Here is a 26,718-nt window from a genome sequence, read left to right on the forward strand (position 1 = left end):
GACCCCCACAGTCCGTAGGTAGAGGCCTGCATAAAATGAAATTCGCCCATTAATTACGTATAGTATTTATTTTTGTGAAGTATACAGATGTTTTTATGGCACTTGATATTAACCAAGTGACATATAGCAATCGCCAATTCTGTCGGTCCCGGTTTTGCTACTTAAGGCATTTCCAGGTGAGCTAGGACGATGAAATTTGGCAGGCGTATCAGACCCGGGACCAGCTTAAATTAGAAATAGTCGTTTTCCCAATTTGACCATCTGGAGGGGGGGAGTGGGGGGCCAGCTAATTCGGAAAAAATAGAAAAATTGAAGTAATTTTAATTTACGAACTGTTGATCAGATCTTAATGAAATTTGATGTTCGGAAGGATATCGTGTCTCAGGGCTGTTATTTAAATCCTGACCAGATCTGGTGACATTGGGGGGGGATGTGGGAGGGGGAAACCTAAAATCTTGGAAAGAGTGGAGGGATCGAGATGAAACTTGGTGGGAAAAACAAGCACAATTCCTAGATACATGATTGACATAACCGGAATGGATCCGCTCTCTTTGGGGTGGTTGAGGGGGGGGGGGGGGTAATTCTGAAAAATTAAAAAATGAGGTATTTTTAACTTACGAACGGGTGATCGGATCTCAATGAAAGTTGATATTTAGAAGGATATGGTGTCTTAGAGCTCTTATTTTAAATCCCGACCAGATTCGGTGACACTGGGGGGGAGTTGGGAGGGGGAAACCTAAAACTTGGAAAACACTTAGAGTGGAGGGATCGGGATGAAACTTGGTGGGAAAAATAAAAACAAGTCCTAGATACATCATTGACATAAACGGAACGGATCCGCTCTTTTTGGGGTAGTTGGGGGGGGGGTATTACTGAAAAATTAGAAAAAAATGAGGTATTTTTAACTTACGAACGGGTGATCGGATCTCAATGAAATTTGATATTTAAAAGGATATCGTGTCTCAGAGCTCTTATTTTAAACCCGACCTGATCCGGTGACATTGGGGGGAGTTGGGAGGGGGAAACCTAAAACTTGGAAAACACTTAAGATTGGAGGGATGGGGATGAAACTTGGTGGGAAAAATAAGCAGAAGTCTTAGATACGTGATTTAAATAATTGGAACGGATCCGCTCAATTGGGGGGGGGGGTTAATTCTGAAAAGTAAGAACAAATAATGTATTTTTAACTTACGAAGGAGTGATCGGATCTTCATGAAACTTCACATTTAGAAGGACCTCGTGACTCAGATCTCTTTTTTTAAATCTCAGCCGGATCAAGCGTAATTGGGGGGGGGGGTCAGTTGGGGGGACCGGATATTTTAGAAAATACTCAAAGCGGTGAGATCAGGATGAAACTGGATGGGAAGAATACAAACCTGTCTAAGATACGTGACTGACATAACCAGACCGGATCTGCTCTCATTGGTGGAATTTTGGGGGGGGGGGTAATTTGAGGTATTTTTAACTTACGAAAGAGTGACCAGATCTTAATGAAATTTGATATTTAGAAGGATCTTGTGCTTTAAAGTTCTAATTTTAAATTCCGACCAGATCCTGTGACATTGGGGGGAGTTGGAGGGGGAAACCGGAATTCTTGGAAAACGTGAAAATTGGGGTATTTTTATCTTACGAATAGATGATCGGATCTTAATGAAATTTGATTTTTAGAAAGAATTCATGTCTCAGAGCTTTTATTTCCAATCCCGACCAGATCTTTTGACATTGGGGGAGTTGGAGGGGGAAATCTTGGAAAAACACTTGGAGTGGAGGAATCGGGATGAAGCTTGGTGAATAGAATAAGCAAATGTCCTTGATACGTGATTGCGTAACCGTACTTGATTCGCTCTCTTTGGGGGAGTTGGGGGGAGGCGTTCAGTGATTTGGCGAGTTCAGTGCTTCTGGACGTGCTAGGACGATGAAAATTGGTAGGCGTGTCAGGGAGCTGCACAATTTGACTTGATAAAGTCGTTTTCCCAGATTCGACAATCTGGGGGGCTAAAGGGAGAGAAAAAATTAGAAAAAATTAGGTATTTGTAACTTACGAGTGGGTGATCAGATCTTAATGAATTTTGATATTTAGAAGGATATCGTGACTCAGAGCTCTTATTTTAAATCTTGACCGGCATTAAGCCTCTTATTTTCCTGTTTAAATCAATCTATTGATTCATAGAATTTTGTTAGAGCTCATACCATATGATCTCTTGGCTCTTAGCTCTTCTGGCCTCGTCACAAGTGCCATATGAGCTCTTAGCCCTTGTTTATTTGGGAGGGGGGTGCTTGAGGTCCATTTCTATAGAGGGAATCTTTCTTGGAGAGAGAAATTCTGAGGGATGAATATTCAATGGGAGGACTGTTACACTGGGAAAATTTGACGGAATTACTAAACCACATTCTTTTTAATTGCCTTACATTCTCTTTGCCAAATTTTTCATGTGGAGATGTTCCGGGGGAGTTATCCAGGAGCTTTTTTCCGCGTGTTTTGATTTCTGGGAAATAATTTCCACGGAAGGGGGCATTTCTGGAGTGACTGAGAGACCGATTAGAGATTAGTCTCATTCGAATGAAAGAATGCTAAGGGAAATTTTTCATGTTGCAATGTTGCACCGTTCACAAGCAATTTTACAGGGAAGGTGATTCTCAACAAGGATAGAGCAGCCTGGAGGGAATTTGGTGGTGGTGGGGGGTGCATTTTACGTTGGATAATATTTACTGGCAAAATTTAGAAAACGAACAGAAATTATTCCATATCTGACGGGTTGCCTCCGCCTCAATACCTTGCTCTATGCGCTAAAGTTTGACTGTTTTTCCCAATTTTTAAGAGTATCTACTAAAACACAGGGGCTGTTTAATTAGAGTAAGCAGCTTTTTTAAGAAGAGTTAACAGGTTTAGCGTAAAAAGCAAGGTATTGCAGAGGGGGCATCCCTTCATATATGGGATAAATTTGTCAAAATTAATAGACAAATTTTGTTTTAATTTATTATGTGCGGTGAACCAAAATTTGAGCCTGCATTAGTTGAAAAACGTTCAGAAATTAAATAAAAAAAGTTTTTTTTTCAACTAAAAGTGAGGAGCGACATTGAAACTTAAAACAAATAGAAATTCTTCCGTATATGAAAAGGACTGTCCCCTCCTCAACGCCTCGCTCTTTACGCTGAAGTTTTTATTGTTTTTTAAGTACTTTCAAAATAGATATTTATTTTAATTAAATGACCTTTGTGATTCAGGTGTCAGTCTTAAAGAATCGGACAAGTTTCGGGGCTTTAGCGTAAAGAATGAGGTATTGACGAGACGCCAACACCCCCCCCATAAACGTAATAATTTCTGGTGGTATTAAGTTTTAATATTGATCCTTACTTTCAGGTGAAAAAACTTGTTTTTTCATTTACTTATTTAATATTAAGAATGACGTGACGGACAGCATAAAAACTTATTCGAGCACAGAGGAAAAGGTAAAATTTTCGGTGGAAGAGTTACGGATAACGTAACCTAAAAGCAATGTAACTATAACATCTTCAAAAATAAATAATATGAAAAACAATGAGATGGAGAAAATAGATATAACGACGAGAAAAAAAATATTAAAAAACAAAAGAAGAAAATAGATACGTGCAAAATATAAAAATTCACAGAGGAAAAGGTAAAATTTTCGGTGGAAGAGTTACGGATAACGTAACCTAAAAGCAATGTAACTATAACATCTTCAAAAATAAATAATATGAAAAACAATGAGATGGAGAAAATAGATATAACGACGAGAAAAAAAATATTAAAAAACAAAAGAAGAAAATAGATACGTGCAAAATATAAAAATAATAAAAAATGAAGCAGTGAAAAAGTTCGAAATAGTATATATTTTCTAAAGAACGGTCTGATCAAGAATTCAGGGGTAAAATAATAATAAAAAAAATAGATGATAACGCAAAAACAATGCATGTATATAAATAAGAAAAATAATGAAGCAAAAAAGTTCTTAGCCAAAAAAAAAAAAAATAAAGAGAGTTATGGGGGGAAAAGACCAAACAGCAAAAAAAAAAGAATTTATCTGAGAAAAAATAATCGAAGAGTACAAAAAAGAAAAACAGAGAAGAAACTAAAGCGCTAAAATAAAAAAAAAAAACATGTTTTATACGTTACTTCAAGAATTCCTAGGTCAAAAACAAGGCCGTATCTAGAAGGGTTAGGGGGTTTGAACGCCGTAGCAAAAAAAAAACGTAGCAAAATGAATATAAACAAAACTTTGACGGTATTTTTTTAGAGTTTTTCTTGCAGCCCTCCTTCGGAAACAATTTGAGGATGACAATCCCTGAGGATGACCAAGCCCTCAGGGCTCTGGGGAGATTTTATAAATTTCGGAGGGGACTCATTGGATTGGTAATCAGAAGTTCGAGTGCCCTTTTTAAGATTCAAAGTGATGTGAGGTTGGATACCCACCACACCTCGTATTTTCCCAAAATGCATATGATAGGAATTTTGAGACGGTCATTTGTTGTCGAGGAAACCAAAAACAACTCATTCGATTGAAAGCTGAAAGTGGCAATGCCCGTTTTAACAATCGAAAATGATCGGAGGAAAGATAACCCCCTCCCGCGCCCAATATTTCCCCAAACACATCCAATAAAAGTTTTGAAAGAGCCATTTTGTTCAACGTAACAGAAAGGTCTAGAAATTATATCTTTGAGGACGACAACCCCCCCCCCCCAGAGTCCAAGGGGCAAGGGCTGTAAGCTATGCCCTGGGGGCATATAAGCTATATATATAAAAAGGGTAACCGTGTAACCTTTGGAAGCGGCAATTGGATAGGTAATTAGAAGTTCTAGCGCTTCTTTTAACATTCAGAGCGATCGGAGGGTGGATACCTCTCCCTACACACACCTCATATTTTCCTGAAATACATCTGATTTCAATTTTTAGATGGCCTTTAATAGTCGAAAGTGATTGGAGGGAACTAACCGCCCTCCAACGCCCACCATTTCCCCAAATACGCCCAATAAAAATTTTGAGATTGCCAATTTTTTCAACGTAATTGATAGGTCCGGAAATTGTGCCTTTGAGGATGGCTAAACTTCAGAGGGACTCATTGGACTCGTACTTAGAAGTTGTCCCCCCCACCTCATATTTTCCTGAAATGCATCTGATAGAAATTTTGAGATGGCATTTTGTTGTCGTAAAAACTTCGAGAGCAGCTCATTCGATTGGAAATCGAAAGGGCCAGTGCCTTTTTTAACAGTCGAAAGTGATTGAAGGGCAACTAGCTCCCTCCCACGTCCATTATTTCACCAAACACATCCAATCAAAATTTTGAGATAGTAATTTTATTCAACGTAACTGATGAACCGAAAATTATATCTTTGAGGATGACCCCCCACAGTCCTCAGGGCAAGGTAGCTTATGCCCTGGGGACACTTGAGGTATATACAGAAAGGGTGATCGTACAACCTTCAAAGGGGACTCGTTGAATTGGTAATCAGAAGTTCTAGTGCCCTTTCTAAGATTCAGAGTGATTGGAGGGTGGATAACCATTATCCTCCCCCAATCCCCGTATTTTCCCGTAATGCATCTGATATAAATATTAAGATGGCCTTTTGTTGTCGTAGAAACTTTGAAAAAGGCTCATTCGATTGGAAATTGAAAGGGCTAGTGCCCTTTTTATTATTGGTCAAAAAAAAATTATAGTCGTTTTAAGCTTGAATTACTATAAAATTTCATTTCTACTCGTTTTAAGGTTTAATATGGCTACATGCTTTTCTTTAGAAAACTTCCTTTTCAAGTTTTTTTTGAAAATAAATTACAATAAAATTAACTAGAATTAACTAAAGACAAACAGTGAGAAATACCATTTTCCCACTATCTTGAGAAATTCCCTGTTTTTCTTCTTGTTTTGATGTTTGTGATGGTTGGAATTTTCAAAAGTAAGTGTAAAGTGGATAGTAAGAATGTGGGGAGGTACGTGCGTGTAGCCATGCAACACAGAGAGAGATTTTGGAGGGTGGACAATAGGCGGGACTAGAAAAGAATGTTGAAAGTTATTTTATATGGGGTGCTTGAAGCATTTCTTATTTTATATGGGGTGCTTGACGCATTTCTTTTTCTTTTTGAACTATGAAGGTACGTTAATTGATTCTTTAAGAATAACTCGCGGAACAAGAAAGTCATTTAATTAGAATAAGAAGCTTTCTAAAATACTAAAAACATGTATGAGGGGTATCCCTCGAACATGTGAAATAATTTCTGTTTGTTTGAAGTTTTAATGCTCATCCTCACTTTCATTTAAAAAAAACTTTTAAGCTTGAATTATTATAAAATTTCATGTCTACTCGTTTTAAGGTTTAATATGGCTACATACTTTTTTTTAGAAAACTTCCTTTTCAAGCTTTTTTTTCGAAAATAAATTACAATAAAATTAACTAGATTTAACAAAAGACAAACAGTGAGAACGACCATTTAAAAGTATTTGCATTGATAGCTAAATGTAGCTAAATAAAAAACAAATCAATCCTTTGTTGGGTAGGGTCTGTTCCGTTTTCCTTTTTTTTGAATGTTTAAAACATCATAGTTGTGATTGTGTTGGACAATCGATTCTTACGTTAGCCTCGTACGAAAAGCCTTGTTTAATATTATACTTAGGAAATATTATACCAATTATTATATTATAATTATAGTATAATATAACATAAAATGTATATATATATATATATATATATATATATATATATATATATATATATACTAGCTGTTGGGGTGGCGCTTCGCGCCACCCCAACACCTAGTTGGTGGGGGCGCTTCGCGCCCCCCCCAAGCCCCCCCGCGCTCGTAAGTCGTTACGCGCCATATTAGTTACGCGCCATATTAGTTACGCGCCATTGTAGTTGTGTCCCTGTGTCCCACCTGTGAATATAGATAGATTTATATATGTGTTTCAAACTACGTAAAAATTGCGAATATACAACATTCTTGGCTTTCCCATTGTCTGTCCATATACAAAGCCGTATGTACTAATAATGACGTCATATGCAAACGTTCTTTTTACAAACAAACAAACATGCATACACACAAATCGTTTTTATATAGATAGATAGATAGATAGATACAATACAAATTAACTACGTAAAACTTGTGAATATACAACAGTCTGTTCCGAAATACAACTAACTTCGTAAAACTTGAGAATATACAACATTCTTCGCTATCCAATTCTCGCTGCATATAAATAGATTGTCAGGTTTACCGACCCTCGAACATGCAACGTACAATTGTCCATGGGAAAAACAATCAGTATTAAGATCAATACCACATTTTTCTAATGATTGACCTTGAGCTTTGTTAATGGTGATTGCAAATGCTAATCGAATTGGGAATTGCAATCTTTTAAATTGAAAAGGCAGATCTGTTGGAATCATGGGAATGCGAGGAATAAGAACAGCCTCACCCTCAAAAGGCCCTGTCAGGATTGTGGCCTCTATTAGGTTTTCCATTGTTTTTTTTACGGCAAGTCGAGTGCCATTGCAAAGCTTTGGTGGGTTTATGTTACGTAACAATATTATTGGTACGCCTATTTTTAGTTGTAGCACGTGTGGTGGAAACCCTGAAAGATCTATGGAATTTAAAAATTCAGATGGATAATTAACCGCTTCATTTGGTTCCAAAACTGTGTCGACTGACTTGTAAAGGACTGCCTGGTCTTGAATCTTGGTCAAAACAATATTGTTGATTTCGTGGACGTCTATATTCTTGGGTGCGAGAATCGCTCTTTCACTTAGCCATTTATTATTTTTATAATTTTTTAGAATATTCGGAAATATATTTTCAATCAATTCATTTTTGGACGTCACTAAATTACAGAAATCAGCAGGTAGTTGTATACGTCCTGAAATTGAGTCTACTGGGAGCTTTCCGTTTCCCATTGCTAGCAATTGATCTGAAAATGTTTGACCAGAGTCATCGTTTTGCAATCGGACACGCATATTTGTAGTTAATTTTAATGTTTTTACGTGTGCCCATAAATTAGAATTTTTCAGGCAAGCATTCATTTCGTCTGCAGGAGTTGATCTAGGTATTATAGGTAATGTTTGCCTGAAATCTCCTGCAAGCAATATTAATGTGCTGCCAAAGGGTTTCGAATTCCCTCTTAAATCTTTCAAGCATTGATCCAGAGCCTCGAGCGATTTTTTGTGTGCCATTGTGCACTCATCCCAAATAATAAGTTTGCATTGCTGCAATACTTTACCCATCCCAGATGATTTGGAAATATTGCACGTGGGAGTTTCTGTAGAATGCAAGTTCAGAGGCAATTTCAAAGCGGAATGAGCAGTTCTTCCACCAGGCAGCAATGTTGCGGCTATTCCGGACGACGCAATTGCCAACGCTATATCATTTTTAGATCGAATTGATGCCAGAATCAGTTTTATCACAAACGTTTTACCAGTACCTCCTGGCGCATCCAAAAAGAAAATTTCTCCAACGTTGTTATCGACACAATGCATTATCGTATCATAAATGTCTTTTTGTTCCGACGTTAACTTGGAAATGTTATTTTGTACATACGACAATAGATCACTCGTACTGTAACTTTGTTCACGATCCAATTCTACACATGTCGAAACAGCAGCGATACGGTTAGGTGAAGGCATTCCCAAACCCTGAAGAGGTTTGTTTGCCATACTTATGCAAATATCTTCTATAACAACTAAAGTGTAGTTATAAATTTCTGGTGTAAAATCAAAAGTCATGTCTGACGTCTCTAACTGTTTTCGATGAAGTATATCTTCGGACATTTTTGACTTATATTTTTCCCATAACTCTGTAGGAGCTGATGGAGAGCAAGTTGTTAAAAGTCGAGGATATTGCTTTGTGCACCTTCCTTTGGCCATGCATGGTGAATTTTCGTTCAGTGCACCGCAAGGTCCATGTATCATATTTTTTACAATAATATCATGTAACCCCTTATCGACATTTTTATCAGGTATTTCAGCGGAAATCACATCATCAATTTCGTTTGAAGTAATTTTTTTATGTAGCCAGATTAGTATATGTGCGTGTGGCAAACCTCGTTTTTGCCATTCCACTGAGTACATCCAGCATCGCACTGACCCAAACACTTCATGTTTTACAAGGTAGTTTATCAGTGATTTCAACTTTTGCCGGAAGACACGTGCCGTAATGTCATGCCTATGAACCGCCGATTGTCCTTGAAGTAAAAGCTGCAGTATCTCGTCCCAAGATTGATTACATGTAAATGTAATAAATAAATCTGGACGACCATAGAGACGAACATACGCAATAGCATCTTGAGCATATTCATGCATATGACGTGGACTGCCAGCATATGACGAAGGTAAAATTGTTAATCTTCCAACGTTTGTGGTATTACCGTCATTTATAACTGCATCTCGCAAATGAATGTATTGTTCAGAGCGGAGCTTGGTCTGATTCAGGCGGATATATAGCAAACGTTCTGATTCAATTTTTGCATACATATCCACGACAAATTGGTGAAACAATTCACGGCATTTTAAAATATAATTTTCTTCATCCTGCCGAATCATTAGTCTATAGGAATAATAATGCATTGCACTGCATTTCTTATTCATTTCTTTGTTAGTGGTTGGATTCATCAATTTAATATTAAAGTGATAGCCGTCGGCTCCATCCCAAAAAATGATAGGATATTGTAGGGCATCGTAGCATCGATGAGTTTCAGCAATTCTTAACAACTGGGCGTTTCGCTTATGTAGAATAATATCTCGAGGTAAAAACTGATCACCGACCATAACGATTGCCACTTCGTCGATAGTCGGAGCATTGTATCTACGCACATGTTGGCCAGGAGGCGTTTTGTCAGCGGAAATAACAATTTTATGAGTATCAGTAGGCATCAAATCGATGGCTGTTTTGAACAGACGCACTAAATTATTATTTTCGTGGAAAAGATGTTGCAATTGGGAAACGATTGTCCTTTCAACGTTGGGAGAAATTTCGCAACGTGCATTCAATTCAGAATTTCTATCACTGATGAAGTACAATTGTAAAAATTTATGATTCTCGCCTAATAATGGTAGAAGGGACCCTGCTTTATGATAAATTTGCCCTTTTACTTTAAAAGTAGACATAAATTGATCTGGATTTTCGATTTGGGCTCCAAACGACGTCATTTGGAAACATGAGTTGTATTGTCTGATTTTTGACAAAAAACGCTTAGATTCTGACGTAGTTCCAGTAAGGAAAGTCTTCAATGGCTCTGGTGGTGCAGCCAATAGAGGAAGTTTAACTTTTCCTGAGGCGCAACACATTCCCATTGTTTCACCATTGAATTTCAAGGCCTTGCAATAGGGACAAATTTTGGACATTGTCCCGATTTGAACACAGCTACTCAAGCTATAATCATCGACTGGGTTGTACCTGAATGCCAGGCGATAACTTTCAGATTGCTCTGATTCCTCGGCACGCTTTCTTTTCTTACTTTCTCTATCAGCAGCAAGCCTGATTTCCTGCTGGTCTTTTGATTCCTCGGCACGCTTTCTTTTCTTACTTTCTCTATCAGCAGCAAGCCTGATTTCTTGCTGTTCTTGTAATTCCTCGGCCCGCCTTCTTTTTTCACATTCTGTTTTAGCAGCAAGTCTGCTTCTGCGTTGCTCTGGTAGTTCCTCGGCATGCTTTCTTTTTTCACTTTCTCTTTTAGCAGCAAGTCTGCTTTCGCGTTGCTCTGGTAGTTCCTCGGCATGCTTTCTTTTTTCACATTCTCTTTTAGCAGCAAGTCTGCTTCTGCGTTGCTCTGGTAGTTCCTCGGCATGCTTTCTTTTTTCACATTCTCTTTTAGCAGCAAGTCTGCTTCTGCGTTGCTCTGGTAGTTCCTCGGCATGCTTTCTTTTTTCACTTTCTCTTTTAGCAGCAAGTCTGCTTTCGCGTTGCTCTGGTAGTTCCTCGGCATGCTTTCTTTTTTCACATTCTCTTTTAGCAGCAAGTCTGCTTCTGCGTTGCTCTGGTAGTTCCTCGGCATGCTTTCTTTTTTCACTTTCTCTTTTAGCAGCAAGTCTGCTTTCGCGTTGCTCTGGTAGTTCCTCGGCACGCTTTCTTTTCTGACTTTCTCTATCACCAGCAAGTTTTCTGGCATAGACTCTTTGAGCATCTTCATCAGTCATTATAAACTTAAGCATTAATAGAATTCTACACGAACATCCGTCTTATATAACTTGAATGACGTCACGCCTTCAAAGCAAAAATGATGCCTTCAAAGCAAAAATGATGGCAGCTAATTTCATGACGTCAGCCGAAACATGACGGCGAACATATGTCTTATATAACTTGAATGACGTCACCTTCAAAGCAAAAATGACGGCAACTAATTTCATGACGTCAGCCGAAACATGACGTCACCTGACACATCCATCCACACATCCATCCACACATCCACAGACAGACAACTTATTTTTATATATATAGATATATATATATATATATATATATCATTTCGAAACATGACTTCTATGTACATCTCCAATATGATTTGCCCTATCTAAATTGCTGACAAAATTTTCCCTGAAAGAATAAATATAGGCTTAAGTGAACAAATGTCCCGCACTGACCTCAGTTTGCCCTCCCCCTACTAAAATTTAGTTTCTTCAAAAATCTTATCAAAATAATTAGATAAGTCTGCATAACTTAAGCATCCACAGAAACGGGTCAGTTTTCTTTAGTATATCTTTACCTTTATGATACTATATGACTCATTTTTTCAGTTTTCACTGTCATTTTCACAATTTTTCAGTTTTCACAGTCATTCACAAAAATTGGCTACAATTACCCCCATAGGATTTTAACGAAATTACGCCACTGTTCTTATGAAAAAGTGGGCTTAAAGTACCAAGGAAATCAAAATAAAATACTGTCATCCCCCTGGCTCCAACCTTCGGTCTAATCATACTTGAAAACCAAAATTTTCTAAGATTTTCATTTGGTTGTTGATAAAAATATTAAGTTTTTTCCTTACGCAGATTCTGTCTGTTTTTACCCATATTTAAATCTTGAAAAGAAACAAGCAGAAACGTTTCTTGTTTAAAAACAAGTTGTTGACAAACATTTGTAACAGCCAGTTTGTCTGCAGCTTAATATTGAGCAATACAACAATCAATAGAGTCACCCTATTGATGAACGATTGGAAATTGAAAGCACTGGGGCTCTTTTTAATGGTCGAAAGAGATTAGAGAACAACTAACCCCCTCCCACAACCACCATTTCCTCAAACACATCCAATCAAAATTTTGCGATAGCCATTTTGTTCAACGTAGTTGAAAGGTTCAGAAATTATGCCATTGAGGTTGACAATCCCCCTACAACTCTCAGGACAAGAGTTTTAAGTTATACCCTGGGGGCATATAAGGCAGATATAGAATGGGTGATCGTATAAACTTCGGAGGGGGATCACTGGATTGGTAATTAAAATTTCTATTGCCCTTTTTAAGATTCAGAGTTATCAGCGGGGTCGTAAGCCGCCCCCACGCCTCATTTCTTTCCGAAATGTATCTGATTTAAGTTTTAAGATGGCCATTTGTTGTCTTAGAACCTTCGATAAGAGCATATTCGATCGAAAATTGAAAGGGTTAGTGCCCTTTTTAATAGTCGAAAGTGATTGGAGGGTGACTAGCCCCCCTCCCACTTCCACCATTTCCCAAACATATCCAATAAAAAAATTTTGATAGCCATTTTGGTAGATTATGATAAAGCCATTATGTTCAGTCGGGCTAGTGAACCAATATAGGGGAGTAGGAATGTGCAAAAATTAAGTAATGAAAGTAAAAGTTTCTAATCAGAAGAAAAAAAGGATCCTACTGATAGGTCAATAGTCAAATAAAGAGAAAGATATAATAGTTGGATAGCCTAATTGGTGTTTATGAAACAATGGTTTTGTAGGTAAGTCAATTAACGAATAATTTGAAGTTTTTAATCTTGATTAGTGTCAACAACACCCATACTAATGCATAACTTAGTTCTATGGTACTGTTTGTCTTTCGCTAAAGCAATCAAGAAATTTATGCTTCTAGAGCTCCATGATAGTATATTCTTTTCATTCATTTTCTGCGTATTTTTTAAGCACATTCCTTTTTTTCAAATTTGGTGCCCGCTAAGCGTAAAACCACGTTTTTTCATAAAAATTGTGTTCCAAACGGGTTTTACTAATTATTTCAACATGTATATGGATGTGTCAGTTTTCAATTACCCAATTTAAAGAATACAATTTTGTATTCTCCATGATACTTGAGTATGGTAGTTGTGGTATCATAGTACTTTGAGTATGAGCCTCACTACGACAGAGTCAATTCTCAAAATCATTAACTTACATAAATACAAAGCAGTAGTGATGAATATCCTACGCCGAAGGATTTGAGACCAATCTACATTGCAATAGGTTGATAACTGGAAACAAGCTATTCCTTTTAATATTATAAAAACCAATTTAATGCGTCTCCACAATAAGAATAAGGCCAAACAATTTTTTTTTTTTTTTTTTTTTTTTTTTTTTTTTTTTTTTTTTTTTTTTTTTTTTTTTTTTTTAAAGACAGTATTAAAAATCTCTGTTGAAATAAAAATGTTCTAATTCTTGAAAAATATATACTCAAAAAGAGAAAGCCTCACCTGCCGATTTTCCTGTTCGTCGTACCATTTCGTAATCACAGAATCTTCATAATTCCGTCTTTCATATTTAAAATTGATTCTATGTTTCGTATATCTATCGACTGACAGGTCTTGTTTTGTATACCAGTCTTCATTTCGAACAGTTAGTTGCATAAATTCCGTAGCCATTTCAGCAAGATCTACAGACAAGTTGATTTGAAAAGGTGAAACAATGTAAAGAAAAGGGTTTAAGAGTTTTCAACCTGAATTCTTAAGACAAATTTACGAGTCCTCTAAATTGGCTGGTCAATTTGTATATAAATTATAGCTAATAGTCGACTAAATTGGCTACTGGCCATTTGGTATATAGATTATGGCTAATAGTTGGCTATATTGGCTATTGGTCATTATCTATATAAATTAAGACTAATAGTTAGATAAATTGGCTACTGGCCATTTGATATAAACTATGGCTAAAAGTTGGCTAAATTGGCTACTGAACCTTTGATATGGCAATTATAGCTAATATAAAGTTAAATTAGTAACTGGTTAAACTGGCTACAGGGTAAACAATTGGCAGCCAAAAACTCTTTTGTGCAGAGATAGTTCTTTTAGCCAACTAGTTGGCCAGTTAACTGCTTTGGGATTTGTTCTATTTCTTCCTATTACAGTTTGTTCTCAATTTCTGTAAGAATTCTTTTTGCTTTCTAGTCCCTTTTGATAAACATAACAGAAAGCATCTCAAACTTAATACGGCTTAACGGGTAATTTTCAGAGTTTAAGGTGCGAGAATAGGGTTAATAATTCATATTAAGAAAAGTAAAGTCGCTTAAGTCAAGAGTAAGCGAGCATGAATAGGAGATGCTAATGATGATAAGAATGACTAAGTGAATTACTTTATTGATGTAGGATGAAGCCCCTCGACACTAAACAACCAGATTTTTTTCTTTAAGTCACTCCTGACCATTCCATAAAGGTTGCTGATATTTAATTTCATGGTTCAAATGAAACGATTCTTATCATGTGTCCCCTCCCCTTCATCTCTCTCTTCTTCTAGAGAGAGAAAAAACATTTATTATTAAACCAAAACAAAACAGTAATAACAGCCACCCCGAGAAGTAAAAACTTGTCCGAGGGGGTGGTAAAAACAAATTAGAAAATAATACAGGAGAAAGAAAAAAAAATATAAAACCAATAGTACAACCTAATCGACAACACAAGCCTTTCAACAAACAAATTCAACAACAATAATAAAACCATAACCCTAGAGGCCAGAAAACATTACTGAATTATTTATTTACTTGCTTCTTCAAAAATTTAAATCTGAAGAAAGTACAAATGAATATATTCGTCAACGAAATTTAGTTCAACGAAGTTAAGACGTTCTAATCAACGTCAAGAATGACTTTACTGATGTAGGGTGATCCTGTGATCCTGTGATCATGTGATCCTGTGAAGATTGAAAGTATTTGTTTGAACAACAGAAAAAGCTTATAAAACATCATTCAGCTCCCCTTCCCTGTTAGGCATTATGGTTTGGAATACGGAGGAAAATAGAAACAAATCAGAAAGCAAGAACAAGAGCTAAGAGCTCATATGGCACTTGTGACGAGGCAAGAAGAGCTAAGAGGCAAGAGCTCATATGGTATGAGCTCTAACAAATTCTAAGAATAAATATATTGAATTAAAAGGAAAATCAGAGGCTTAATGCCGGTCAGGATTTAAAATAAGAGCTCTGAGTCACGATGTCCTTTTAAATATCAAAATTCATTAAGATCCGATCACCCACTCGTAAGTTATAAATACCTAATTTTTCTAATTTTTCCTCTGCCTTTAGTCCCCCAGATGGTTGAATCTGGGAAAACGACTTTAACAAGTCAATTTTTGCAGGTCCCAGACACGCCTACCAATTTTCATCGTCCTAGCACGTCCAGAAGCACTGAACTCGCCAAATCACTGAACGCCTCCCCCCAACTTCCCCAAAGAGCGAATCAAGTACGGTTACGCAATCACGTATCAAGGACATTTGCTTATTCTATCCACCAAGCTTCATCCCCATTCCTCCACTCCAAGTGTTTTCCAAGATTTCCCCCTCCAACTCCTCCCAATGTCAAAAGATCTGGTCAGGATTTGAAATAAGAGCTCTGAGACATGAATTCCTTCTAAATATCAAATTTCATTAAGATACGATCACCTATTCGTAAGATAAAAATACCCATATTTTAACATTTTCCAAGAACTCCGGTTTCCCCCTCAAACTCCCCCCAATGTCAAAGGTTCTGGTCAGAATTTAAAATTAGAGCTTTAAAGCACAAGATCCTTCTAAATATCAAATTTCATTAAGATCTGGTCAACCTTTCGTAAGTTACAAATACCTCATTTTTCCAAATTACCCCCCCCCCAACTCCACCAAAGAGAGCAGATCCAGTCCGGTTATGTCAGTCACGTATCTTAGACAGGTTTTTATTCTTCCCATACAGTTTCATCCTGATCTCTCCGCTTTAAGTATTTTCTAAGATTTCTGGTCCCCCCAACTCCCCCCCCCCCCCAATGACGCTGGATCCGGTTGAGATTTAAAATAAGAGATCTGAGTTACGAGGTCCTTCTAAATATGAATTTTCATGAAAATCTGATCACTCCTTCGTAAGTTGAAAATACGTCATTTTTCTATTTTTTTTCAGAATTACCCCCCCCCCCCAATAGAGCGGATCCGTTCCAATTATTTAATTCACGTATCTAAGACTTCTGCTTATTTTTACCACCAAGTATCATCCCCATCCCTCCAATCTAAGCGTTTTCCATGATTTTAGGTTCCCCCAGCCCCCCCCCCAATGTCAACAGATCCGGTCGTGATTTGAAATAAGAGCTTTGAGACACAATATCCCTCTAAATATCAAATTTCATTGAGATCCGATCACCCGTTCGTAAGTTAAAAATACCTCATTTTTCCTAGTTTTTCAGAATTACCCCCTCCCCCCAACTATCCCAAAGAGAGCAGATCCGTCCAGTTATGTCGATCATGTATCTAGGACCTGTGCTTATTTTTCCTACCAAGTTTCATCCCGATCCGTCCACGTTTTTTCCAAGATTTTAGGTTTCCCCCTCCCAACTCCCCCCCACCAATGTCACCAGATCTGGTCGGGATTTCAAATAAGAGTTCTGATACACGATATCCTTCCAAACATCAAATTTCATTAAGACCTGATCAACCGTTCATAAGTTAAAGATACTTCATTTTTTCTATTTTTTCCGAATTAACGCCCCCCCCCCAGATGGTCAAATCGATAAAACGACTATTTCTAATTTAATCTGGTCCAGTCCCTGATACACCTGCCAAATTTCGTCGTCCTAGCTTACCTGGAAGTGCCTAAAGTAGCAAAACCAGGACCGACAGACCGACAGAATTTGCGATTGTTAATATCACTTGGTTAATACAAAGTGCCATAAAAATAACATACTAAAAAGGAAAATAACGAGCAGTATTATTATTAGTTATTAATTAATAATAATAATCATTAATATTTATTTATTATTTATTAATATATTTACTTATATACATTATTATTTATCAATTTATTAATAATTAATAAATAATAATTAATTTAATTTATAATCACAATTACTAATTAATTATTAATTACTAGCTGTTGGGGTGGCTCTTTGCGCCACCCCAACACCTAGTTGGTGGGGGCGCTTCGCCCCCCCCCCAAGCCCCCTCGCGCGCGTAGGGTCGTTTTGCGCCATATTAGTTACGCGCCATTGTAGTTGTGTCCCACCTGTGAATATAGATATATATATATATATATATATATATATATATATATATATATATATATATATATATATATATATATATATGTTTTTAACTATGTAAAACTTGCGAATATACAATATTCTTCGCTGTCCCGTTGTCTGTGCATATAAATAGATTGTCAGGTTTACCGACTCTTGAACATGCAACATATAATTGTCCATGGGAAAAAAAATCCGTAATCAAATCTATTCCTCATTATTCTAATGATTGCCCTTGAGCTTTGTTGATGGTAATTACTGATCGAACATTCCCTGTGTCCCCGTCGTCATTTATATATCCCCCTGTGCCCCCGATGTCCCCGTTGTAGTTGTGTCCCTGTGTCCCAGTTGTCATTTATATTCCCTGTGTCCCGGTCGTCATTTCTGTCCCAGTGTCCCAGTCCGTAATTTCTCTTTGAGTGTCCCGGTCGTCATTTATATTCCCTGTGTCCCGGTCGTCATTTGTGTCCCTGTCTATAATTTCTCTTTGAGTGTCCCAGTCGTCATTTGTGTCCCGGTGTCCCGGTCTGTAATTTCGTCAGTCGACAAACATGACGTGAGTCGACAAACAACTTCATGACGGCATAATGCTCAATCCTTATAATGACGTCAGTCGACAAACATGAGGTCAGTCGACACACAAACATGACGTCAGTACACAGACAAACAACTTATTTTTGTATATATAGAGGACTAACTGTTGGGGTGGCGCACGCGCCACCCCAACACCTAGTTGGTGGGGGGGCCTTCGTGACCCCCCCCCCCCCCCCAATTCCCCCCGCCCGCGTAAGTCGTTACGCGCCATTGTAGTTGTGTCCCTGTGTCCCACCTGTGAATATATATATATATATATATATATATATATATATATATATATATATATATATATATATATATATATATATATATATATATATATATATATATATATATATATATTTTTAACTACGTAAAACTTGCGAATATACAACATTTTTGGCTGTCCCATTGTCTGTGCATATAAATAGATTGTCATGTTTACCGACTCTTGAACATGCAACATATAATTGTCCATGGGAAAAACAATTTGTATTCAGATCTATACCTCATTATTCTAATGATTGCCCTTGAGCTTTGTTGATGGTGATTGCTAATCGAACATTCCCTGTGTCCCCGTCGTCATTTATATATCTCCCTGTGCCCCCCCCGGTGTCCACGTTGTTGTTGTTTCCCTGTGTCCCGGTCGTCATTTGTGTCCTGGTGTCCCAGTCTGTAATTTCTCTTTGAGTGTCGCGGTCGTCATTTACATTCCCTGTGTCCCGGTATCCCGGTCGTCATTTGTGTTCCGGTGTCCCGGTCTGTAATTTCTCTTTGAGTGTCCTGGTCGTCATTTATATTCCCTGTGTCCCGGTCGTCATTTGTGTCCCGGTGCATTGTTGACGGTGATTACTAATCGAACATTCCTTGTGTCCCTGTCGCTTTTTCTTTGAGTGTCTCGGTCGTCATTTATATTCCCTATGTCCCGGTCGTCATTTGTGTCCCGATGTCCCGGTCTGTGATTTCGTCAGTCGACAAACATGACGTCAGTCGACACACAAACATGACGTCACTCGACAGACACACAGACAACTTATTTTTATATATATAGAAGACTAGCTGTTGCGACGGCGCTTCACACCACCCCAACACCTAGTTGGTGGGGGCGCCTTGCGCCCCAAAAGCCCCCCTGCGCGCGTGACTCTTAACGCGCCATATTAGTTACGCGCCATTGCAGTTGTGTTCCTGTGTCCCACCTGTGAACATAGATATATATATATATATATATATATATATATATATATATATATATATATATATATATATATATATATATATATATATATATATATGTATATATTTATATATATATATATATATATATATATATATATATATATATATATATATATATATATATATATATATATATATATATATATATATATATATATATATAAGTTTTTAACTACGTAAAACTTGCGAATATACAACATTCTTCGCTGTCCCATTGTCTGTGCATATAAATAGATTGTCAGGTTTACCGACTCTTGAACATGCAACATATAATTGTCCATGGGAAAAACAATCTGTATTCAGATCTATACCTAATTATTCTAATGATTGCCCTTGAGCTTTGTTGATGGTGATTGCTAATCGAACATTCCCGTCGTCATTTATATATCCCCCTGTGACCCCCGGCGTCCCCGTTGTAGTTGTTTCCCTGTGTCCCGGTGTCCCAGTCTGTAATTTCTCTTTGAGTGTCACGGTCGTCATTTATATTCCCGGTGTCCCGGTCGTCATTTTTGTCCCGGTCGTCATTTGTGTTCCGGTGTCCCGGTCTGTAATTTCTCTTTGAGTGTCCTGGTCGTCATTTATATTCCCTGTGTCCCGGTCGTCATTTGTGTCCCGGCGCTTTGTTGATGGTGATTGCTAATCGAACATTCCTTGTGTCCCGGTCGCTTTCTCTTTGAGTGTTCCGGTCGTCATTTATATTCCCTATGTCCCGGTGTCCCGGTCGTCATTTGTATCCCGATGTCCCGGTCTGTAATTTCGTCAGTCGACAAACATGACATCAGTCGACACACAAACATAGCGTCACTCGACACACAGACAACTTATTTTTATATATTCCCTATGTCCCGGTGTCCCGGTCGTCATTTGTGTCCCGATGTCCCGGTCTGTAATTTCGTCAGTCGACAAACATGACGTCAGTCGACACACAAACATGACGTCACTCGACACACAGACAACTTATTTTTATATATATATAGATAGATGTCCCGGTCGTCATTTGTGTCCCGGTGTCCCGGTCTGTAATTTCGTCAGTCGACAAACATGACGTGAGTCGACAAACAACTTCATGACGGCATAATGCTCAATCCTTATAATGACGTCAGTCGACAAACATGAGGTCAGTCGACACACAAACATGACGTCAGTACACAGACAAACAACTTATTTTTGTATATATAGAGGACTAACTGTTGGGGTGGCGCACGCGCCACCCCAACACCTAGTTGGTGGGGGCGCTTCGTGACCCCCCCCCCCCAATTCCCCCCGCCCGCGTAAGTCGTTACGCGCCATTGTAGTTGTGTCCCTGTGTCCCACCTGTGAATATATATATATATATATATATATATATATATATATATATATATATATATATATATATATATATATATATATATATATATATATATTTTTAACTACGTAAAACTTGCGAATATACAACATTTTTGGCTGTCCCATTGTCTGTGCATATAAATAGATTGTCATGTTTACCGACTCTTGAACATGCAACATATAATTGTCCATGGGAAAAACAATTTGTATTCAGATCTATACCTCATTATTCTAATGATTGCCCTTGAGCTTTGTTGATGGTGATTGCTAATCGAACATTCCCTGTGTCCCCGTCGTCATTTATATATCTCCCTGTGCCCCCCCCCCGGTGTCCACGTTGTTGTTGTTTCCCTGTGTCCCGGTCGTCATTTGTGTCCTGGTGTCCCAGTCTGTAATTTCTCTTTGAGTGTCGCGGTCGTCATTTACATTCCCTGTGTCCCGGTATCCCGGTCGTCATTTGTGTTCCGGTGTCCCGGTCTGTAATTTCTCTTTGAGTGTCCTGGTCGTCATTTATATTCCCTGTGTCCCGGTCGTCATTTGTGTCCCGGTGCATTGTTGACGGTGATTACTAATCGAACATTCCTTGTGTCCCTGTCGCTTTTTCTTTGAGTGTCTCGGTCGTCATTTATATTCCCTATGTCCCGGTCGTCATTTGTGTCCCGATGTCCCGGTCTGTGATTTCGTCAGTCGACAAACATGACGTCAGTCGACACACAAACATGACGTCACTCGACAGACACACAGACAACTTATTTTTATATATATAGAAGACTAGCTGTTGCGACGGCGCTTCGCACCACCCCAACACCTAGTTGGTGGGGGCGCCTTGCGCCCCAAAAGCCCCCCTGCGCGCGTGACTCTTAACGCGCCATATTAGTTACGCGCCATTGCAGTTGTGTTCCTGTGTCCCACCTGTGAACATAGATATATATATATATATATATATATATATATATATATATATATATATATATATATATATATATATATATATATGTATATATTTATATATATATATATATATATATATATATATATATATATATATATATATATATATATATATATATATATATATATATATATATATATAAGTTTTTAACTACGTAAAACTTGCGAATATACAACATTCTTCGCTGTCCCATTGTCTGTGCATATAAATAGATTGTCAGGTTTACCGACTCTTGAACATGCAACATATAATTGTCCATGGGAAAAACAATCTGTATTCAGATCTATACCTAATTATTCTAATGATTGCCCTTGAGCTTTGTTGATGGTGATTGCTAATCGAACATTCCCGTCGTCATTTATATATCCCCCTGTGACCCCCGGCGTCCCCGTTGTAGTTGTTTCCCTGTGTCCCGGTCGTCATTTGTGTCCCGGTGTCCCAGTCTGTAATTTCTCTTTGAGTGTCACGGTCGTCATTTATATTCCCTGTGTCCCGGTCGTCATTTTTGTCCCCGTCGTCATTTGTGTTCCGGTGTCCCGGTCTGTAATTTCTCTTTGAGTGTCCTGGTCGTCATTTATATTCCCTGTGTCCCGGTCGTCATTTGTGTCCCGGCGCTTTGTTGATGGTGATTGCTAATCGAACATTCCTTGTGTCCCGGTCGCTTTCTCTTTGAGTGTTCCGGTCGTCATTTATATTCCCTATGTCCCAGTGTCCCGGTCGTCATTTGTATCCCGATGTCCCGGTCTGTAATTTCGTCAGTCGACAAACATGACATCAGTCGACACACAAACATAGCGTCACTCGACACACAGACAACTTATTTTTATATATTCCCTATGTCCCGGTGTCCCGGTCGTCATTTGTGTCCCGATGTCCCGGTCTGTAATTTCGTCAGTCGACAAACATGACGTCAGTCGACACACAAACATGACGTCACTCGACACACAGACAACTTATTTTTATATATATATAGATAGATGTCCCGGTCGTCATTTGTGTCCCGGTGTCCCGGTCTGTAATTTCGTTAGTCGACAAACATGACGTGAGTCGACAAACAACTTCATGACGGCATAATGCTCAATCCTTATAATGACGTCAGTCAACAAACATGACGTCAGTCGACACACAAACATGACGTCAGTCAACAGCAAAAACAACTTATTTTTATATATATAGATTACTCACTGAATACCAGGCCAGAGTAGCTTGGCAATAAACAACACCGAAACATCATTTCAAAGACGATCCAGATGCTTTAGATTACAAGACATAAAAAAGTATCAAGAAATTAAAAATATTTTTTAGGATTTTTCTTAAAGCACCAAACAAGTCACACTTTTTAGCTGACTCAGGCGGAGTATTCCCAGGCATTGTGGGAAAAATTATACACAAGGAGTCATATCAGAGTATAGAATTTATCTAAACTGGAATCAGTCATACTCACAGAAAGTTCTGTGCTGGATCCAACTTGAGTTTTTACAATATAGATTTGTAGAATGTAATTCTATATAATTCACTGAATTTACTAACTCGGGTTCAGCTAAATCATGTGCCGCTACATGCCAAAGACTTGAAGGTGTTTCTCTGTTAATAAAGTCTATTTTTGTCTCTTTATACAGAAAAAACTGTCACAAATTGGAACATTAAAATTATGATAAACTTTATGCGTAGTTTTAGTAAGTCTCCCCCTAATCTGCCTCATTGCTGTGCGATTTGTGACAAGCTCTTATGATACAAGGATTATGATAAATTTCATGCATAGTAAGTCTACCCATTGACTTACTATCTCGTAATTAGTTCAAAGCTTCAAATTAAGTTGTCATGTGTGGAGGGGGGGGGGGCGCAAGAAAACTTAATTTTATTGTCTAATCCTTTGTAGTTGATGTTTTTTTATATAATAAAATGATACTTTCAAAGTAAGAGATTTATTAGAGTTCTTTTTCCTTTTTATCCTTGAACTCAAACAGGCCCCCCTCATAGTTTAAATATAGTTCTTTGCCAGTCGTTGTATCCTTGCAGGTCAACAGGTTTTTCTGCTAGTTTCAATATGGTTTTTCTTCTGCTTGAAATATCAGTTAAAATTTACATTCAGACATTATTGTAGGGATTAATTTGCAAGGAAGCCTAGATATATAGATATACCTGGCTTCACAGCCACGACGAAAAACCGTTCACGAGACTGGAGTGGATCGAAGTGCACACTCTCTTTTCGACGGCCAACGTAGAGTGGATCCTTGAAAATTAAATGATGGAACTTCATGAGGAGGGAGACATCATCAGGTTTGTTGCACTCCCCACCATCTTCAACGAATACCATAACTGCTTCTTCACGGGCAAATAGGGGAAATCGACATAGCTACAATAAAGATACGATAACGAGTTAACAATGAAAGAACAAAAAAGGGGTAAAAGAGCAGAGGGACAAAATAAAAATTAAAGTAAATTTTAAACAAATTAAGTAGAAAACACAAGATTTGTGATTTAAGAATTTTTCCGCCTATTTTCTTTCAAAACTACTAGGCTAGCAAATAAAAAACTAAGTCCTAATGCTTAATTTCCTTGTTAGTTTGAATCTGAATTTTTGACATAAAGAAGCAGGACCATACCATTAACGGAGGAAACACTTTAACCATTGAAAGGTAAAACAAAAAGTGACAAGAAGGAAGATTGAAAGGTATAAGACAAAAAGTGACAAGAAGGGTGTCAAACGAACATTGTACATGTTTTAAGACACCAAAAAGTTCAAACATCAAAAGCACAGCAGAAAGTTGAAGAATCTTCAAAACAGGAAACAGTCTAGATGTGGAAACAGTGTGTGAGGTAAGGGAGGTTGAAACTATATTTAAAATAGGTTGGTGTCTCTGCGAGTAAGAAGAACAATAGTCTTTGTGGGGATTAGTGCTATATATATAAATTGTATACTTAATCAATTGCACAAATTCTCATTCATGATTCATATTCATACCCCAAGGAATACAGTAGACTGAAAATTTTAGCTGATTATACCAGCTACCATGCGTCAATTGTTCCCTAATTTTGCTTTGGCATAAACAGCCCCTGAAAAGCACAGACATTGAGCTTACCAGATACTTTAAAAAAAAAACAAACAAATATTAAAGATTGTTTGCTAAAATTTTAATTATTCACCATTGATGATGGAGAATTAAATTATTTGATCTTCTTCTTTGTGTGTTTTGTTTTTGTGTCCCTGTGTTTGGGATGGCCTCCCACGACCATCCTGCCGAATATTTATTTATTTACTTATCCTTGTCACTTCTCTTTTACAAGTTTTTTTTCTATTTTCTTTGTTTTTTGCCGTGTTAAATTTTGGAATCAATATTATGATGAGATGTTGATGTTTTGTTTAATGTTTTTGCACTGTCCCAGCCTTACGAGCTCTGCTTTCTGTTGAGGCATAATATGGCTTTGGTATTTTTACGTTGAATAAAGAAAAGTTGAAGTTGAAAAAAGTTGAAAAACAAATGTCCGAATTTGAATTCCTTTGACTTTGACACAATTTGCCGACAAAATCAACTTCGAGAATTGAGATTTTTGTATGTAATTCCGTGACCTCTTAATTTACCAACAATTTATGATTCTTTTTGAAAAATGATGGTCAAATAAAAATTTTTAGATATAGTCCATTGACACTTGTAATTAGTTTAGGTTTCACATAGCTCAATAGAATTTTATTGATAACTAGCTGTTGGGGTGGCGCTTCGCGCCACCCCAACACCTAGTTGGTGGGGGCGCTTCGCCCCCCCCAAGCCCCCCCGCGCGCGTAAGTCGTTACGCGCCATTGTAGTTGTGTCCCTATGTCCCACCTGTGAATATATATATATATATATATATATATATATATATATATATATATATATATATATATATATATATATATGTTTTTAACTACGTAAAACTTGCGAATATACATAGAATGTCAGGTTTAACGACTCTTGAACATGCAACATATAATGGTCCATGGGAAAACAATCCGTATTCAGATCTATACCTCATGATTCTAATGATTGCCCTTTAGCTTTGTTGATGGTGATTGCTAATCGACGATTCCCTGTGTCGCCATCGTCATTTATATATCCCCCTGAGCCCCCCGGCGTCCCTGTTGTAGTTGTGTCCCTGTGTCCCGGTCGTCATGTCCCGGTGTCCCGGTCGTCATTTGTGTCCCGGTCTGTATATACATTCGTTTTTGAATTGGTCTTTTTTTAGGTTTTAGTTTTTTACCTTTTTTTAGTTTTTTTTTCTTTTTTTTAGTTTTGTTTTTCTCCTTTATTTTTCATTTTTTTCCTTTTTCATTTTATTTTCTTTTTTAGTTTTTTTTTTAGCTTTTTAGCTTTTTCAGTTTTTTATTAGTTTTTAGTTTTTTTTCTTTTTAGTTTTTTTGTAGTTTTTACTTTTTTTTAGTTTTTAATTTTTTTTTTACTTATGTCCTGGTCGTCATTTATACTCCCTGTGTCCCGGTCGTCATTTGTGTCCCGGTGCTTTGTTGATGGTGATTGCTAATCGAACATTCCTTGTGTCCCGGTCGTCATTTATATTCCCTATGTGCCGGTGTCCCGGTCGTCATTTGTGTCCCGATGCCCCGGTCTGTAATTTCGTCAGTCGAAAACATGACGTCAGTCGACACAGAAACATGACGTCACCTGACAGATCCACAGACAGACAACTTATTTATATATATATATATATATATATATATATATATATATATATATATATATATATATATATATATATATTTTCTTTTTAGTTTTTTTGTAGTTTTTACCTTTTTTAGTTTTTTTCTTCTTTTATATTAATGCTAAAGCCAAGGTTCAAACCTGGAGCCTCTCGGACCTAGAACCTGAAACATAACGCTTTACCAACTCAGCTACTTTGGCTTGAATACATTCGTTTTGAGCAGCTTCCTCGGGTGTTGCCATTGTAGGTTCTTCAGTCATTTTACAATTAGAAATTTCTCTTTCAACGGTCTTCTTACAATTACAAATTTGTCTTTAACGATATTCTTAAATACCTGTGTCCTGGTCGTCATTTATATTCCCTGTGTCCCGGTCGTCATTTGTGTCCCGGTATCCCAGTCTGTAATTTCTCTTTGAGTGTCCCGGTCGTTATTTATATTCCCTCTGTCCCGGTCGTCATTTGTGTCCCGGTCTGTAATTTCTCTTTGAGTGTTTTTTCTTTTTAGTATTTTTTAGTTTTTTACATTTTTTCT

General features: G+C 37.5%; 1 protein-coding gene across 3 annotated transcripts in view; it reads right to left on the minus strand.

Moving 5' to 3' along the window:
- The window catches only part of LOC136035728 (endoribonuclease Dicer-like), a 183,990-nt gene that overhangs the window by 42,685 nt on the left and 114,587 nt on the right, over positions 1–26,718 (minus strand). For all 3 annotated transcript variants that reach the window (XM_065717684.1, XM_065717683.1, XM_065717682.1), the window contains exons 14-15: positions 23,634–23,847; positions 13,628–13,806 (exon numbers count right to left, since the gene is read on the minus strand). In XM_065717684.1, coding sequence (XP_065573756.1) covers positions 13,628–13,806; positions 23,634–23,847 — 393 coding nt within the window. The remainder of the gene's footprint in view (positions 1–13,627; positions 13,807–23,633; positions 23,848–26,718) is intronic.

This window comes from Artemia franciscana, chromosome 14, assembly GCF_032884065.1.
Source record: "Artemia franciscana chromosome 14, ASM3288406v1, whole genome shotgun sequence".
NCBI classification, from domain to species: Eukaryota; Metazoa; Arthropoda; class Branchiopoda; order Anostraca; family Artemiidae; genus Artemia; species Artemia franciscana.